Raw genomic sequence first — 18,097 nt, forward strand, 5'->3', positions numbered from 1 at the left:
ATCTACACATCAATCCACCCAGCCATCCACCCCCCTACTCACTGTATTCATTAATTTCCTCCCTCCCTCATTTAGTACACATTTATTAGGCACCCACTGTATACCAAGCCCCCAACTGGGAGCCTTAGGAGATACCAACATGTATCCATAAAAGCTTCATAAGGATAATAAAGAGACCACTCTGGATACTAAATGGGCACATGCCTGCAACTTGGAGCGAAAAAACTTGAGTATTAGTGATCTAATGTCTTTGGAAGGATGACATAGACCCTCTGAAATTACATGCAAAATTGTGTGAGTGTGTGTGTACCTTTTCCTGGAAAAGAGCCCATAGCTTTCATCCGATTCTCAAAGGTGTTAGGAAACTTAGTTCTACATAGTTTCTCTGACACTGTGGCAAAGTCTTCTTAACTATGACAAAAATTGTCACTAGGATAGGCCAGATGTAAATATGTTCCAAAGGAGAGAGCCCTGATTGACTAGTGGGATTTGGAAAAACAATGAGAGCAGTGGAGGGCACTCCAAAAGGGGGGCACAGTCTAGGCAAAGGCACAGAGGTTGGAGCAAATCTGGCATGTGCGGGGCACACTGCAGGCTTAGCTGCAGTGGAGATCAGCTTAGGAGGAATGGTGAGGGAGGCGGCCAAAGTAGGAGGCAAGGGCAAGATGGAGGAGCAGGGACTTTCCCTATACCCCCTTTACATACCCCCTTCACTGTGGCTCACCTCTTCCGAGACCCAGCCACTGAGGAGGATGCTGAAGGGTCTCCTCTGGAAGGGCTGGAGCAGCTCAGCCTGGGGTCGCTTCCCCAGCGGGGCAGCAGGAAGGGTTCAGGGGGTGGGGGTGATAGGCCATGGAAGCTCCGGGCACGGGGCCGGGGGACAGCCCTTGGAGGTCTGTGGTAGACCCTGGGTAGCTGCTCGCTGGAGTTGAGCTGGAAGTCATCATCCATGGAGATGTAGGGGGCCAGCATCTCCAAATCCAGAGCATCGACATCCTGCGAGGGCAGGAGGGGGGGGTAAGAGCATGAACCTTGGTCTCGGGTGGGCCTGGGCTGGAGTCCCAGGTCCACCACTTCTGGGTTATATGCCTGAGGCCAAGAGTCTGAGCTTCAGTTTCCTCATCCATAAAATGTGCATAAGAAGTCTGTGGTAGTCACCAAGGTGGCCCCCAAGGATCCTCCCTTCCTGGTATTCATACCTCCTGGTATTTACGTCTCCTACCACAGTGACTAGGCTGACCTGGGTAACAGTAGGATATTGTGGAGATGACGCTATGTGACTTCCAACATTAGGTTATAAAAGACACTCTGTTTTTATTGCTCTCTCTCTCTCTCAGATCACTTGCTCTGGAGGAAGCCATGTCTGAGCAGCCCTATGGAGAGGAGCACATGGCAAGAAACTGAGCTGTCTTGCCAACAGCCTAGGAATGCTCTCGGAAGTGGACCCTCCAGTCCCAGCCAAGCCTTCAGATGACTATAACCTTATCAGAGACCCTGAACAAAAGCCACCCAGCTAAATGGTTCCTGGATCCCTGACCCACAGAAATGATTTGAGGTAATAAATGCTTGAGAGGGCTGGCCGGTTAGCTCAGTTGGTTAAGTGTGGTGCTGACAACACCAAGGTCCAGGGTTCAATCCCTGTACCAGCCAGCTGCCCCCCTCCAAATAAATAAATAATGGATGAATGAACGAATGCTTGATGTTTTAATCTGCTAAGTTTGAGGGTAATTGATTATCCAGAAATAGATACTAATGAGATTTGGGGACCAAAAATGGGGTGCTGCTGTAATAAAAATCTAATATATGGGTGTAGCTTTGGAATTGGGCACAGGGCAGGAGCTGGGAGGACTTTAAAGAACATATTAGAGAAAGCCTAAAATACCTTGACAAAACTATTAGTCAAAATCTGAACCTTGAGGAGGCTGCTAGTTAGGGCTTAAAGGGAAGTGAGGAACATGTCATTGCATACCAGAAGAAAGGGATTTTTGTTGTATAGTGGCTGAAAGTTTAGCAACACTATTGACTGCAGTTATGTGAAAAGTAGAAAATGTATCTAATTAACTAGGTGAGTCAGCTAAGGAGATTTCCAACCAGAGTGTTGAAGAGGCTACATGATTTCTTCTTGCTATTTATAGTAAAAGTCAAGAGGAGAGAGACAAGCTAAAGGAAGAAATGTTAAACATGAAAGAGCTAGAACTTTCAGGTTTTGAAAATTCTCAACCTCCCTATGTAGTGAAGAGATAGCTTTACCCAAAAAGAAGTCTGTCCTTTCTCTCAGCTCCTGGGAGGTCATCTCTAAACCTCTGGAATTTCCTAAGTGATAGCAGTGTCTTTGCTATTCATTGTGGGTCTCTTTCAGTTTATGTTAATGAGGTGACTCAAGGTGGGCCCCTAGATAGTTTATGCTAATGAGATAACTCAGGATGGGGGCTAGCCATGCCAGAAAGACCAATCATGTGATTTAAAGGTTGAGGCTTTGGGTCACATAAAATCAGCTCTGACCTTCAGTGAAGGGTGGGGGTGGCACTAGAGATTGAATTCAATTTTGTGGGCAATAACTCAATTAATCATGACTATATAATGAAACATCAATAAAAACTCTGGACACTGAAGCTTGGGTAAGCTTCCTGGGCTAACAACATTCCACGTGCATATTGCCACATGTCAATACTGGGAGGGTAACAAGTCCCTGAGGACAAGAAAGCTTTCCATTTGGGACTCTCCCAGTCCCAGATTTCACCCTATTCATCTTTTCCTTTGGCTGGTTCTGATTTGTGTTTTTTTGTTATAATAGAATACAGTTGCAAGCATAGTACTTTCCTGAGTACAGATGGCTCTCAACTTATAATGGCTTGACTTACCATTTTTCAACTTTATGGTGGTACAAAAGCTATATGCACTCAGTAGAAACTGTACTTCAGTAAGTATAGTATTCAATAAATTACATGAGATATTCAATACTTTATTATAAAACAGGCTTTGTGTAAAATGATTTTGTCCAACTGTAGGCTAATGTAAGTGCTCTGAGCATGTTTAAGGTTGGCTAGGCTAAGCTATGACATTTGGTAGGTTAGGCGTATTCAACACCTTTTTGACTTATGATATTTTCAACTTATGATGGGTTTATTGGAGCATTGTGTGTTGGGGAGCATCTGTACTATGAATACTTCTAGCAAATTATCAAATCTGTGAGCAAGTCTGTGGGAATCTCCGACTGGTCTAAAGTGAGTGGTGCCCTGGAGACCCCCAAACTTACAGATAATGTCAGAACTCTTGGGCAGACTTGGCAGTCTGGAAGACTGTACCTTTAACCTTGAGTTTGGTTGACTGTAAGAACTCCCCAGATAGCAAATGATGCTAAAATTAAGAAATTGTTTCTGAGCAAAGAAGGCAGTCTCAGGAACACATATGCTAAAGAAGAAGTTCAGGGTGTGACTATAAAACTCTTTGTTAAGACTTCAGAAAGACCAAAGATGGTGCCTCAGACTATCTTGCAGTCAGACAAAACATTCTTGCCTTGGGTTGAATGTCCCCCCAAAACTTAATTCTCACTGTAACTGCTTAGGGTAGGAAATCCTATTATGGTAATTGAAAGGTGGGGCCTTGAAGAAATGATTAGATTGTAGGACAATGCTGCAGAAAACAGATTAATAATGGTGGTCAGGGCTGTGGTTTTGAGGGCTTTAAAAGTGGAGCAGGAAGACTAGCCCGTGGCTCACTTGGGAGAGTGCGGCGCTGATAACACCAAGGCCACGGGTTCGGATCCCTATATAGGGATGGCCGGTTAGCTCACTTGGGAGAGCGTGGTGCTGACAACACCAAGTCAAGGGATAAGATCCCTTACTAGTCATCTTTAAAAAAAAAAAAAAGAAAAGTGGAGTAGGAAGAGTTTCTTGCTCTCTCTGCTCCATCATTTTTTGCAATGTGATATCCTGCCATCACTGTCGCCACCACCAAGAACTTCACTAGCTGTGTTCCCTAGACTTTGGACTTCCCAGCCTCAGAAATTTAAGCAATAAATCTCACTTTCTTCATAAAATACCCAGTTCTGTGTATTTTGTTATAAGCAACAGAAATGGACTAATACAGCACTCTAAGGAGTTTAAGGGTATGCCTAATAGATCTTCTCAAACAAAAGGGCTTCTATTAAACTTAAGGGCACTGTCACTCAGCCATCTCAGCAGAAGCTAAGGTAGAGAAGGGCTTATCTTGAAGTGACTTGTGGGTGTGGCTTTGTCTAATGGAGCAAACTCTAAATAGATTCACATGAGACCAACAAAGTTGTCTAAAGAGAATTATATGAACAGAAACATTGCCAGCTTGGCCTGAAATGGACAGAGATGGTACAAAATGAAAAGAGGACCTTGGACCACCAAAATTCTATAAGCAGGAAGCAGGTTGAGAAAACTACTCAGCTGAAAATACATGTTACCTTTTATGAAAAAGGAAGGATAGGGCTGGCCATTTAACTCATTTGGGAGAGCATGATGGTGGTAACACCAAGGTCATGGGTTCATATTACTGTACTGGCCAGGCACCAGGAAAAAAAAAAAAAAAAAAAAAAAGGAAAGAGAAAAGGAAGGATTACTCAGAGTGAGAAGCCAAGGGCCCAGAGGGCAGCACCAAGAGCCATGGTGAAAAACTGGGAAGTAGTAGGAGTCCTAATCGAGGAACTTCCAATATTTTCCCAGATATATTTCAAAACTGCTACAGACCAGTGACTGCTGTGTGCTCCCTCTTTCCCTGTTTGAATAGGAGCGTCTATGGCAATTACTCTATGCCTGTCCCATCACTGTATGTTGGGTATGTGGGTGGCACATGACCTGTCTCTATGGTTCACAGGCAAACAGATCAAGAGGAACTTGATACTTGAGAAGCTTTGTGTGCACCAGACCAGATTCAGATAATGATATTCTGGACATCAAGCTGATGCTGTAATAGGAAAAGATTCTGGGGGTCTTGGGAGAGGGTGAGTGTATTCTGCATGACTTTTGGTGTTCACACTCTTACATAGTTGCCTCCCACATCGTACTAGGGTAGGTCTATATGACCAATACAGTACAGCTTGCTCTCTCTCTCTGTCTCCCTGTCTTCCTTTCTCTTTCCATTGGGTTTCTTGCCTTGGAGGAAGCCAGGTGCTGTGTTGTAAGGACATCTAGGCAGCTTATGTAGAAGTTCATGTGATGAAGAACTGAGGCCTCCAGCCAAAGCCAGTGAGGGACTGAGGGCTACCAACAACCATGTGCATAAGCTTTGAAGCAAATCCTCTAGTCCCAGATGATGACAGCCCTGACAGCTTTACTTCAACCTCATGAGAGATGCTGAGCAAAAACCACCAGCTAAGCTGCTCCCAGATTCCTGATTCTCAGAAACCACATGACATAATAAATGTTATTGTTTCAAGGTGTTACGTTTTTAGGTAATTTGATATACAGCAATAGATAACTAGTAAGTCATGATACTGTCATATTATCTATCCATTTCATAAATTATCCATCCAAATATCATCCATCCATTTTTAATCCAGACAATGAGCCAATGGTCCATCTATCCAACTATCCATCCAAACATCCATCCAAACACCCACCATTGTCCACCTAATGAATACAATGGTCCATCTATCCACTTATCTCTTTAATCATCCCACCAGTCTTCTCTAAAGCCCAGATCTGTCAGTCCCCAGAGCAAAGAGGTGAAGACTATTTCTTCCAGCCCTTACCTGAGCTATATCTAGATCTGTCTCTACTGCCTCGAGGTCTTTCCTGGAAGCAGAGAGTCTGTGTGCATTCTCCATGCCCATAGGCAGTTCATCTGGGAGATCAGCCTGTGGGGAAATGGAGTAGAGGCTTAAGGAAATCTTGAGCCTGCGAAGTAGCAAACAGTAAGACAGTTTGGAGCCCAGGGGTAGAAATGGGGGCCAAATGTCAGAGCTGGGGCATCAAGGGTGTCAAATAGCAAATGCAAATGAGTCCTGTAGCTCAATGTTCAAAAGTCACAGTGCCTGGATTTTGACAAGGCAAACACTGAAGCTTAGAGAGACCAGAGCCTGAGGCCAACATATTCAGGCCCTCTGGGGTCAAAGATCTTGGAGTCAAATAGTCTGAAGGGAAAATAATGCAGAGTCCAGCTGTCCCAGTGGCAAAGGGTGAAATCAAAGGTCACAGTCTATATTTCTCAGGTGAAGATATTTTCTTGGGGTGAAGGGTGGGGATAAGGAGGGCTGACACCAGATAATATGTACCCACTGAGGTCAAAGGTGTGCTGTAAGTAAAAATGGTAGCTGCCAAGGTTTATTGAGCACCTACTAGGTGTTTGGCCACTACTAAGTGCTTCCCATGAATGATCTCATTTAACCCTCACAATAACCAATGACGTTAACTTGAGATTATCCTCACTTCGCAAGTGAAGAAACTAAGGCCTCAGGAACTCACTTGTCCTGGGCAACATAGCTAATAAGTGGCAGATTTAGGATCTGAATCCAGCTCTGTATAAATCAAGACACTACACATTCTTTTTTTTTTTTAAAGATGACCGGTAAGGGGATCTTAACCCTTGACTTGGTGTTGTCAGCACCACACTCTCCCAAGTGAGCCAACCGGCCATCCCTATATAGGGATCCTGCAGTGGATTGAATTATGTCCCCCCAAAACTCATTGAAGCTTGAATTGTGCTCCCCAAGCTTTATGTATTAGAAACTTAGCCCCCACTGTGACTGTTAACAGGGTGGGAAACCCTATTATGGTAAGTGAAAGATGGAGCCTTGAAGAGGTGATTGGATTGCAGGACTGTGCAGTAGTGAATGGATTAAAAATGGTGGTCAGGGCATGGTTCTGAGGGCTTTAAGAGAGTCTGTCTGTCTGTCTCTCTCTCTCTGCTCTCTCTACTTCCACCATCTTGCAATGTGAGACCCCTGGGTCACTGTCACCACCACCAGATGGACTTTGGAATTCCCAGCCTCAGAAAGTGTAAGCAATAAATTTCATTTTCTTTATAAATCACCCAGTCTCGGGTATTTTGTTATGAGCAACATAAACGGACTAATACAGAATCGAACCTGTGGCCTTGGTGTTAACAGCACCACACTCTCCCAAGTGAGCCACTGTCTGGCCCTAGGACACTACATATTCTGACTCTTTGATGTCAAAGTTCAGAGTGCCTGGATGCTTGGTCACCAGCCAGGGGGATGGGAGGGGAAGTGACCCATGTCAATTATAAATATGCCAGGTGGGAAGCCAGATTCAGGAATTCTAACAATTGAAGAATCTGGAATCTAGGTCTTAAAGGAACCCCAACTCATCCCAACCTTTCCACTACACAGATAGAGAAACCGAGGCCCAGAGAACAGCAAGGTTTAAGCCAAAGGCTAAGGCCTCCTGGGTCCTGAGGGCTCAGGCAGGTGGGACTGCTTACCGGAAGGGGACTTTGGGAGCACCGCGCAGCTGGCGGTGTGCTGGGGGTGGTGGCTGCCGGAGCCCCATCCAGGATGGGCGCTAGAAGGTGACGGAGGTCAGGGCTACAGAAACGGCGGGGGTCTGCAGCCAGGGTGGCCTCACTCAGGGCGGGGGGGTGCAGGAAGGCAAGAATCCGGGGCCCAGGGGCATCTGCAGGACACATGGAGAGGGGGAAGAAACAGGGCAGTCACCTAGGGCTGAGGGCCAAGGCCCTCTGCACCAACCCCAGGGAACAGAGTCCATGTCTTCAACAACCAGGCAGGATGGCCCCATCCTTAGTGCTGGAGAGAAGGAGCCTGGAGAACCCTTGCTGGGCCAGGTGTTAAACTTATTTGGTAGATGTGTGAGGCCCTGGAGGGTTCTAGGGAGGGGCATAGTGGCCCAGAACAGCATCTTCCTTTTAGCTCTGGGGGGTTTGCACTTTAGGGGAAAAGACTGACCTACAGCCCTCAAGGAGGTTCTAAAGTCCCCAGAGGTTAAGACATGGCTCAGAGAGGGCTGAAAATGAAAGGACAACAGCAACCCCATCCCACACCTAAGAGCACGGGCCGCCAGCAATAGCTTAGAGAAGATGAGGCCTTGAAGAACAAACAGGGAGAGAAGCTTGTCCAGGATGGGGTGGAGGAGGAAGAAAAGGGGGAGGAGGGGCCAGACTTGGGAGGGTCAAGGTTGCTGGAAACCAAAGAGGAGTGAAGAGAGAACAGGGAAGAAGCTGAAGGGTGGAAGCAATGGGGAGCCATAGAAAGTTCAGAGCAAAGGGCAACAAGAGACTGAAGCAAGCATCCCACAGACACAGGAGAAGAGGGAGGAGGGAAGAGAGAAGAGCATTCTAGGCAGAGGAAAGGGTATGTGCAAAGGCCCTGAGGCATGAAAGAGTCTGGCATGTACCAAGAGCTCTAAGAAAGCAGGTGAGGTTCGGAGAGTGAGTGAGAAACACAGGGAGGCAGGAGGCACTTTCCATAGGGCCTGGTGAGCCATGTTAAGGCACTTGGATTTTCTCCCAAGGGTCCTGAAGACAAGGCTCCTCCCGGCCCCAGCCCTCCCCCATACCAAGGTTGTCCCCAGGATTAGGAGAGTCCTTCTGAGAAGGCTGAATGGGTCTGCGAGAGTGTCGCTCCGTTTGCTCCAGGGACAGCACCACTCCGGTCTCTTCCACCCGGCTGGATACAAGGCAGAAAGGGGAGTAGGAGTCAGGGAGGGTCCTTGGTCCAGACCCAGCAGCCCCCTTAGGTGATGTCCTATTACAAGAGGCAATTGCGTCCAGGGGCGGGAAGATGTTTTGCAGGAAATAATTCTCCACATTTATTTCTTTCTTATAAGGATTTGATTTTTGTTGACTGTTTTTTATCACAACAGCATTTAAAAGAAAGCTCAGTTTGTTACTTCCCAAGCTCCCCCTGTAGAAAGAAGACAGAAAAAAGAGCTGGCATTTAGCACCGCCTGGGCAGAGAGAAGGGAGATTGAGGGGTGGGGGGCAGGGACACTAAGAGGCAGAGGGAGGAGAAGATCTAGGGACAGAGGGGCAGACTGCAGGGCAAAAAGAGGGGGAGACCAAGGGGCCGAGAGAGGGAGGAGTGAAAGCCTTAAGAACTAAATATTCTCTTGAAAGATATTTACTTATAATCCTATTCTTATAAATACATTGATGAGAAATATATTTTTAACATATTCTTCATTACATTACCAAATATGAAGAATTCATAGGGTTATATTTTTATGAATAAGATTTTACTTATGAAGTTTCTATTCATAGACATTTTTCATATTCGAGGGAACAGATTTATAAATACATCCTTCTTATGTCTCCTGCACCCCCCTCCCACAGTCTCTGGCTGTGAAGACAATCCAAATGTTCATCGGTCAAATTGGCTTTGGAGAGTTGGTCTGGAGCTGAGGACCGGGCCCTAATTTGCATCTCATTTGCATAACCCCCTACAGGACAGAATGCAGGTGAGCCTAGTTCTCCAATCAGTTCTTTGAGAGCTATGACCCCTCCCCAGCCTCACAAAACCCTTCCTGGGCTGGAAACATTCCAATTTAGGCTGGTCCAAAACCACCCCTATTCCCTTGAAAAACATAAGCACACACAATCACACATGTACACACACTCGGTACACAGAAGCACAAACAGGAACACTCATCTATGCCCAAGTGCATACAGGAACAGATATGCTCACATGCTCCACATATTTGGGTTCACATATATGCACATACGCCACATGGAGTTTATTCACTTGTTCATTTCACAAACATCTTCTAGTCAAGCAGTACTATGTAGTGGTTAAGAGCAAGGATTCTGCAGCCAACAGCCGGGGTTCAAATCCCAGCTCTGCCACTTACAAACTGTGTGACCCTTGAGCATGTGGCTGAACCTCTCTGGGACTCAATTTCCTCTTCTGTAAAGAGAGAATAATAACAGTATCTCCTGGGACTGGCCCGTGGCTCACTCGGGAGAGTGTGGTGCTAATAACACCAAGGCCACGGGTTCAGATCCCATATAGGGATGGCCAGATAGCTCACTGGATGAGTGTGGTGCTGACAACATCAAGTCAAGGGTTAAGATCCCCTTGCTGGTCATCTTTTAAGAAAAATAAATAAATAAATAAATAATAACAGTATCTCCTCCCCAGGTTATTATGAGGATTAGATGAGTAAAATACTCATGTAAAAATATATGCAAAAAATATACATGTAAAATGCATACAACTGTGTCAGGCACAAGTGTTTGTTATTATTTTTTATTGAACCATCTAGACACCACTGTGTTCAGTAGTGAACAAGACAGACAAAACTCCCTGCCCTCATGGGGATTAAATGCTAGTGGGAAAAAGACAGACCTTAAGTAAAATATATTATTTGTATGTTAAATGTATCTCTAGCCACAAAACATACTATATATCTTTCTATGAAATAAAGCATTTGAAATGTGGCTAGTCAGAACTGAGATGTACAAGTGTAAAATTTACACTAGATTTTAAAAATGGAGTGTAAAAAAAGAATCTAAAATATCTCAATTTTTTTATATTGATTATATGTTGACACGATAATTTTTGGATGTATTGTATTGAATTGTGTATCTATATGTATGCACAATAAAATGTATCATTAAAATTAATTTTGCCTAGTTCTTTTTACCTTTTTAATGTGGCTATTAGAAAATTCAAAATGACATATGTGGCTGGCATCACAGTTTTATAGGACAGTGTTGGGGTAGACAGCGATAAGTACTAGGGGAAAAATAAAGCAGAGAAGGGGGTTTGCAATTTTGAAAAGGGCAATAAATGAAGGCCTGGCTGAACACACAAGTAAACAGAATAATTACAAATGGCATTCAGTGCTCTACAGCAAAAGTACAGGATACCAGGAGAGAAAACAGGGCACCCTGACCTTGTGTGGGGGCTCAGGAAAAGGGTCTCTCAGGAAGTGATATCCAAGATCAGACTGAACGGATGAGTTGGCATAATTCAGAAGAAAGGGGATGAGGGGAGAGAGAAGAGCACTCTGGGCAGGGGAAACTGCATGTGCAAAGGCCCTGAGGTTCGGAGAGTGAGTGAGAAGGGGAAGGAGGCAGGAGTCCCACATGGCCTGGTGAGCCACACTAAGGTGCTTGGGCTTTCCTTCTGGGGAGCCACGGAAGGGCTCTGAGATATGAATTGATTTATATTTTGAAGCACGTCCTAGATCTGGGATAACCGCTAAGGCTTTTGTGCCACCTCCTGTAAAACAGCCTTCGAAGAAAAGCTATAATTCTAACTCTGTCTTATGTGATAATTTCCTGTCCTCACTGTAATGTTGTTATCAACACCCCTGCATTTCTAAATAGTAAAAAACCTCTAAGATGCATCATGAGGGTAAAAAGCCTATAATTTGGCTACTACACACCTATTAGAATGGCTAAAATTGTTGGAGTGAGCAGGACTGAAGCCATGTTGGGATCTAAAACCACATGGGCCGTAGGCAAATTTTAAAAAGCACAGTTTTTTTCTTGGCATGCATTTCTCTGAATTCCCTCTTTTCCCATGATTATTTGATATTTTGAAACTTGGTCATCTCTGGGGAAAGATGACATTATTTACATGAATATTAAGTTGTTTCCTGGCCAGCCTGAAGCTGTAGACTTGCATGTACTATCCAAGGGAAACCAAGGAAGACGTCAAGAAAGCTATGCTGATCCCACCCCTCCAGAAGGACCATGAGATAACAAGGACAGGAGCAGAAACCAGACAGAGTCTTGGCAAGACTGCACCTGGCCCCTTGCATGTGCCCCTCTCTCTTGCTTTTCATTTCCCACATTCCATTAGCTTATCCCCCTCTTTAAAACCCCCCCAGTAAATCTGAGTTTTTGATATAGCTTTAGTTTAGCCATTCTCCTTCAGGTTTAACAAAGAGATGGGTGAGCCTAACATCTCTCCTCAGCTCACTGGTATTCCTGAATAAAAGCTGACTTCCATTTTCACCATCATTTGACTTTTGATTGATTTGCTTTTGTCTGGGAGCAGGCAGCCAGACCTGTGAGTTTGGTATCAATTTGGGGGAGCCTCAGCTAGGAGGTGAGTGTGCCCTATAATAAAATTAAAGCAAAATAAAACAAAACAAAAAAACCCCAGACAATATGACGTGATGGCAAGGATATGGAGCAACCGAAACTCTCAGACATTGCTGATGGGGGTGCAAAATGGTACAGCCATTTTGGAAAACAGTTTGGCAGTTTCTTCTGAAGTTCAATATACACTTACCATATAATCCATCCATTCCACTCCCAAGTGTTTACCAAGAGAAATGAAAATGTGTGATCTCATAAAATTCTGTATGAGAATGTTTAGTAGTCATATTTGTAATTACCCAAAATAGCAGAAACAGCTCAAAGTCCTCCAACTGGGAATAGATAAACAAACTGTAGTCCATTCATACTACTCAGCATTGAAAAGGAACTACTGATACAAACCACAACATGAATAAATTTTAAATACATTATGCTAAGTAAAAGAAGCCAGACCCAAAAGGCTGCATACTGTATGATTCCCTGTATATGACATTCTGGAACAGGCAAACTCTAGAGTCAGAGGACAGATCAGTGGTTGCCAGGGACTAGGGTAGGGAAGGGGTTGACTATAAGATAATTTTGGGGGATGATAAAACTGTTCTATAGCTTGATTGTGGTAGTAGTTATACAGTTGCATGCATTTGTCAAAACTCATAGAACTGTACACCAAAAAGAGAAGCTACTGGGAGTTCCGGTCAAGATGACGAATAGACGGTCCCAAGAATCACTCTCTCACACAAATCAACCAATTTACAACTATAAAAATGTAACATCAGCCAAGCTGGGGCCGCTGGAGCTCAGGGGAAGAGGAGGAAAGACCTAAAGAGTGCATGAAGGCAGGAGAAGCCACAATGAGAGAAACAAAAAACTACTCTGACCATTTCGTGCTGCAGCTGCTTTAATGCTGGAACTGCTGAGCACACGGAGCAGGAGCTGGCAAAAGCCACAGCTGTGCCCTTCGGATGAAGTTGCTTGTGGAGGTGGCAGGGGAGAACAGGGCCTTGGTGGCCCCCAGGACAGCAAGACCACTAATAGGGTTCCCGTGGACCCACATAGGAGCGAGGAGCCACAACAACTGAAAAAATGGAGCCACTCAGAGGCTGGTGAGTCATCATGAGGGACTGGTGCACAGCCCATCCCATAGGAAGTGTTTGTAGCACAGGTGGTGGGGGAGATGGGCCCACTGGGGGAACACAGGGACACAGCAAGGACAGCTGACCTGCACCCCAATCAGCATAGGACCACTCAGAGGAGATTGGTCATGAATATAGAATGGCATGGGATGGAGTTTGATGAAAAGACTCAGGCCCAGATCAGAGTTACTACACAACCCAGATGCACTGTGTATCTGGAGAGCTGGAAGTACCTATAAAGTCAACCATTATAACTTGGTTGCACAAAAAGCATTCCCTAGGGAAGCAGCAGCAAAGCAGCAATTTTGCTAAAAAGAGAGCTCAAGTACTGGTCCCAACAGAAATTTCCCCCACTTTAGAAGTAAGCAAAGGACAAAAATATTTGTTCCAGCTCAGACATACCACCAGCACCTCAGGTCTGCCCAAGGGTGTGAGGCATGGAGCAGGGACCGGAGCCCCCTCCCACAACCAGGCACACTGTGTTGGGGCCTGCTTAGGGACCTGAGGTATGGATCCAGGGACCAGACCCCCCTCACACAACCTGGTACACCACGCCAGCACCTTGGGATCTGCCCGGGGACCCGATAGATGGAGCCGGGGACCGGACCCCACCCAAAACCAGGCACACTGCCAGTGCCAAGGAGCATGCCAAAAACATCACCTCCATGTGGGTGGCCCACCACAGGCACCACAATAACCATGGCTGCAGCAAAAGTGGCTAGATGTCATAACCACCACGCAGATGGTCTGCCAGCCACTGGAGTGCAGTGACACAAGGAGAGTCACCAGCAGAGATAAAGAAAAGAAGAGGATGTTTCTCTCCACAAAGCCCATTCCAGAGTGACAGAAGCAGCATCTGCTCTATGATAATATTGGGGGACCTGATAACAACTCTCAGCATTGGACAGATCATCTAGTCAACAAATCAACAGAGTAACCATTACTCTCTCAGAAGGAGAGAAGAAATCTAGGGTAACTAGAGTGGGGAAGGGGGACCGGCAGGGGGATGGGGTAAGATTGGACAAGGGGCATAAAAATAAGTAGGATTTGTAACATATACATGCTAATAATATTGATTTGATCAACATATCTCAACGCTGAGCCCCCAAAATACGTATAATCAATTTTTTTTTCTTTGTCTTTTTCGTGACCGGTACTCAGCCAGTGAGCACACTGGCCATTCCTATATAGGATCCGAACCCACGGTGGGAGAAGCGCCGCGCTCCCAGCGCCACACTCTCCCGAGTGCGCCACGGGGTCGGCCCTCGTATAATCAATTTTGATTCAATAAAAAGTTTTTAAAAAAGAGAAGTTACTGTATATAAATTATATCCCAATTTTTACAAAGCAAAAAAAGGCCCTATGATTCTGCTGCATTTCTTATTTTAACTTGAATATAGAGTCCTTTTTAATTTAAATGAATGGTACACACACCCACACACATGCCTGTGTACATGCAGATACACATGTGCGTATTCACACGTCCACAGATGTTCCACATACATGTACAGGCGCACACACTTATGCATGATCCCCATGCACGCTCGTGTCCATGCACACGCAGCCCAGACCCACACACGCAGCCACCCCACTCCCCTCTCACTTGCCTGATCAGGAAGTGGACGCAGACGATACTCTCCGACTGGGGGCCCCGGCCTCCTGATACCACCGTAGCCTGGGTCTGGGTCCACAGGTAGCCACCACTCCGGGCTAGGAAGCGATACTGCCCTGTTACTGCCTGGCCCTTGCTCAGCACTGAGGAGGGGGACAAGGAGGGGTCAAGGCCACAGAAGGGGCAACTGGGGAGAGAAGGTTCTGGGGGCTGGGAGTTGGATATGAGGGGGAAAAGAAGGTTCCTTGGGGCTCAGGGAGCAGGCGGCTGGTGTTGGGTGGGCAGGGTAAGCCTCCCTAGGGCATGGGAAACTGGGGGACTGCTGTCAGCTGGGGATCAGGCAGCAGATGGCTCCAGGCCTGGGGAACTGGGGCGCGTACGGGTGTGGATGCTCCTGCTGACTGCATCCGAGTCCAGTGCGTGGATGTACTCATAGGCGGAGCAGCCAATTAGGTCATCAGGGCTGTAGCCGGCAACCTCTGCGATCCTGGGGTGGGTGGAGCAGGGCCTGGTCAGGGTCCAGCTGGCTCAGATGGAGGGTGGGTGGAGGGAAGGGGCAAGGGACACAGGGACAAAGCCAGCAACATGTAGAGAAACAACAGAGAGAAAGAGTAAGAAATAGAAACAGAGGAGTATGCTGGGCCTCCAAAGATGTCCACATCCTAATTCTCAGAAACTGTCAATACGGGATCTCACAAAGGAACCTCACAGATGGGATGAAGTTAAGGATCTTGAGATGGGGAGATGATCCTGGATCATCTGGGTGGGCCCAATAGGATCATGGAGGTCCTTATAAGAAGGAGGCAGGAGGTTTAGTGTAAGAAAAGGAGTTGTAGTGATGAACATAGAGGCTGAAGTGATGTGCTCTGAAGGGGGTGGAAGGGGCCACGAGCCAAGCAATGCTGGCGGCCTCGAGGAGCTGAGGAAGGCAAGGAAACAGATTCTCCCCGGGGCCTCCAGAAAGAACACAGCCCTCGATTTTGGCCCTGTACCACTCATTCAGAACTTCTGACCTCCAGAATGGTGAGACAGTGAATTTGTGTTGTTTTGAGCCCCTGAGTTCGTAGTAATTTTACAGCAGCCATAGGAAACTAACATAAAGGGAGAGAGAGTGGAAAAGGAAAGAGCAAGGAAAAAAGAAGAAAAAAGAGAAAGTGAAAGACATAGGAGAGGCAGAAGAAAGAAAATGACAAAAAGAAAAAGAAGAAAGAATGAAAAGAAATAAAAAGTAATAATGATGATGATTAAAAATAGACACTCCTCTTAAGCTCTTCACCAGGCAACTCATCGAGTGCTTGGAACGACTGTACAATTAAGGTTCTATGTACAAGTTAAGTTTTATGATGCCACAGGACAGATGAGGAAACTGGCACAGAGAGGTAAAGTCATTTGGCCAAGGACACACAGCCCAGACTTAAACCCAAGTGGTCTGAATCCAGAGTCACCATTCCTAAGCACGACTCCAGGGCAAGGGAAAGATGGAAGATAGAGGCAGGAAGGGAAAGATGGACAGAGAGAAGAGAGGGAGAGAGAAAAAGAGAAAAGTAAGGTAGAGGGAGAATTAATAATGACAGTTTATTGAGTGCTTCCTGTGTGCTGTGCACTGCACTGACTGCTTTACACAAATTGCCTCATTTATGAAAAGCAACAGTTGGTCAGGGAGAGAGACACTAAGAGACAGACTAACAGAAAGAGACATAGCATGAGTCAAAGATCAAAAGACCCACAGAAAGTTCAGAGACACACGAAGAGAGAGAGAGAGAGAGAGCAGAGTCAGAGAGAGACGGAAACAGAAGAGAGAGAAAGAGAGGTCATGGGGGTGGGGAGGGTGGGAGGCGAGGCAGAGCGAGTGGATTTGGGCAGAAGGGAAGAGGAAGAGCTGGGTGCGCGGCGGGTCCCTGCCCACCTCTCATCGCAGTAAGTGAACTTCATATCCAGGCTGTGGCGGCTGAGAAAGGCCCCCCGACCCAGCGGGGGCTCCAGGCTGCCTGGGTGGGGGATGGCTTCACAGATGAGCACCAGGCATTGAAAAGGGGGTTCCAAGTTGGGGCTCCCAGCTGGGGAAGTCTTTGCGGGGGGCTTATAGGCCTTCATATGTCCAGAGCAGTGCAGCACCTGGGCCAGGGCGGGGAGGGGGGTGATGAGGCAGTGATGCATCTGGGCCTTGGCTACCCATGGGGCTAGGAGGAAGGTCTCTGTGGGCCCCACAGGGAGCTGAGAAGAAGAAATCCCTGAGGACTACAGAGACTCAGCTCAGAGAGCTCTGAAGACCCCCATGTTCCAACCCCTGGGGCCTGAGGACCCCCAGTCCCAGGCTCACAGAGATCCAGCCTAAAAAAGTTTACAAGGATCCCCAGACCCCAACTCCACAGACACCCAACCTCCTAGATGCCCTAACACCCATGAAGTCCAGCCTGAGAGAGACCCGCAGGATCCCCAGCCCAGGAGACCCCTGGACTCCAACCCCCTACAAGATCTTTAGGAGCTCCGGCCCTGCTCACCTTCCAGGTGGCCGCCTTGAGGTTGAGGGTGCGTCCGCGGCTGGTGAGGGTGCTCTTCATGCGCAAGGAGAAGCACCGTCCAGTGGGGGCCTCTGGTTTCTTCTTGGACAGGCCTGGGGAGGGCCACAGGTGGGAGGCAGGTCAGCAGGCAGTTTCAGGCAGGGCCCAGTTCCCTCCAGCACCCTGGTTGCTAAAGTCTCCCTAGCCTCATCCCCCAAATTGGGACCTGGAACCAGAGAGGGTCCCCTAAGGGTAGGATGTGCCCCTTTGGGACCCCTAGGCCAGGTCCTTGTCTCCTTGCATCCCCAGGGCAGGGCTGTGTCCCCCTTTTCACATTTCTCTCATTCCGGTGTTACAGAGGAGGAGGGAAAATGCTAAAGGAGGGGTAGATCCTCAATTTTCTCCTCTGTAAAGTGGGGACAGACGTCTCCAAGGAAACTCACTCTGTTGGGGGGTCAGGGCATCCTGAAGCTCCTCTTGGTCACAGGGATGAATGAAATCAAAGATACTGTGTCCGATGAGCTCCAGCTGCCAGGAAGGGGAGCGGAGTGGGTGTCTTGCAGGGAAAGTATGTTTACCAGGGCCTCTGGCCCATCTCCTACTTCCCATCCTCAACTCAATCCTGCCCCAACTCGACAGCCTGGACTCCTCACTCATTTGTTCATTCATTCACTGAACAGCCATTTATTCAACACCTACTATTTGCCAAGCCCTCTTCTAAACTGTATGGACACCTCAGAGATCACACAGACAAATCCCTGCCCTGCAAAGCTTACTGGCTAGTAGGGAGAGACAGAAAAAACCAAACAACACAAAAAAACAATATATAATAATAAAATAACAAGTAACATGAAGAA

At 46.7% G+C, this 18,097-nt stretch overlaps 1 protein-coding gene across 2 annotated transcripts in view; it reads right to left on the minus strand.

Moving 5' to 3' along the window:
• The window catches only part of HIF3A (hypoxia inducible factor 3 subunit alpha), a 31,676-nt gene that overhangs the window by 4,817 nt on the left and 8,762 nt on the right, over positions 1–18,097 (minus strand). For both annotated transcript variants that reach the window (XM_063112164.1, XM_063112165.1), the window contains exons 4-12: positions 17,684–17,768; positions 17,241–17,353; positions 16,646–16,854; positions 15,120–15,226; positions 14,735–14,882; positions 8,502–8,611; positions 7,411–7,601; positions 5,720–5,824; positions 725–996 (exon numbers count right to left, since the gene is read on the minus strand). In XM_063112164.1, coding sequence (XP_062968234.1) covers positions 725–996; positions 5,720–5,824; positions 7,411–7,601; positions 8,502–8,611; positions 14,735–14,882; positions 15,120–15,226; positions 16,646–16,854; positions 17,241–17,353; positions 17,684–17,768 — 1,340 coding nt within the window. The remainder of the gene's footprint in view (positions 1–724; positions 997–5,719; positions 5,825–7,410; positions 7,602–8,501; positions 8,612–14,734; positions 14,883–15,119; positions 15,227–16,645; positions 16,855–17,240; positions 17,354–17,683; positions 17,769–18,097) is intronic.

Source organism: Cynocephalus volans, chromosome 10, assembly GCF_027409185.1.
Source record: "Cynocephalus volans isolate mCynVol1 chromosome 10, mCynVol1.pri, whole genome shotgun sequence".
Classification (NCBI taxonomy): Eukaryota; Metazoa; Chordata; class Mammalia; order Dermoptera; family Cynocephalidae; genus Cynocephalus; species Cynocephalus volans.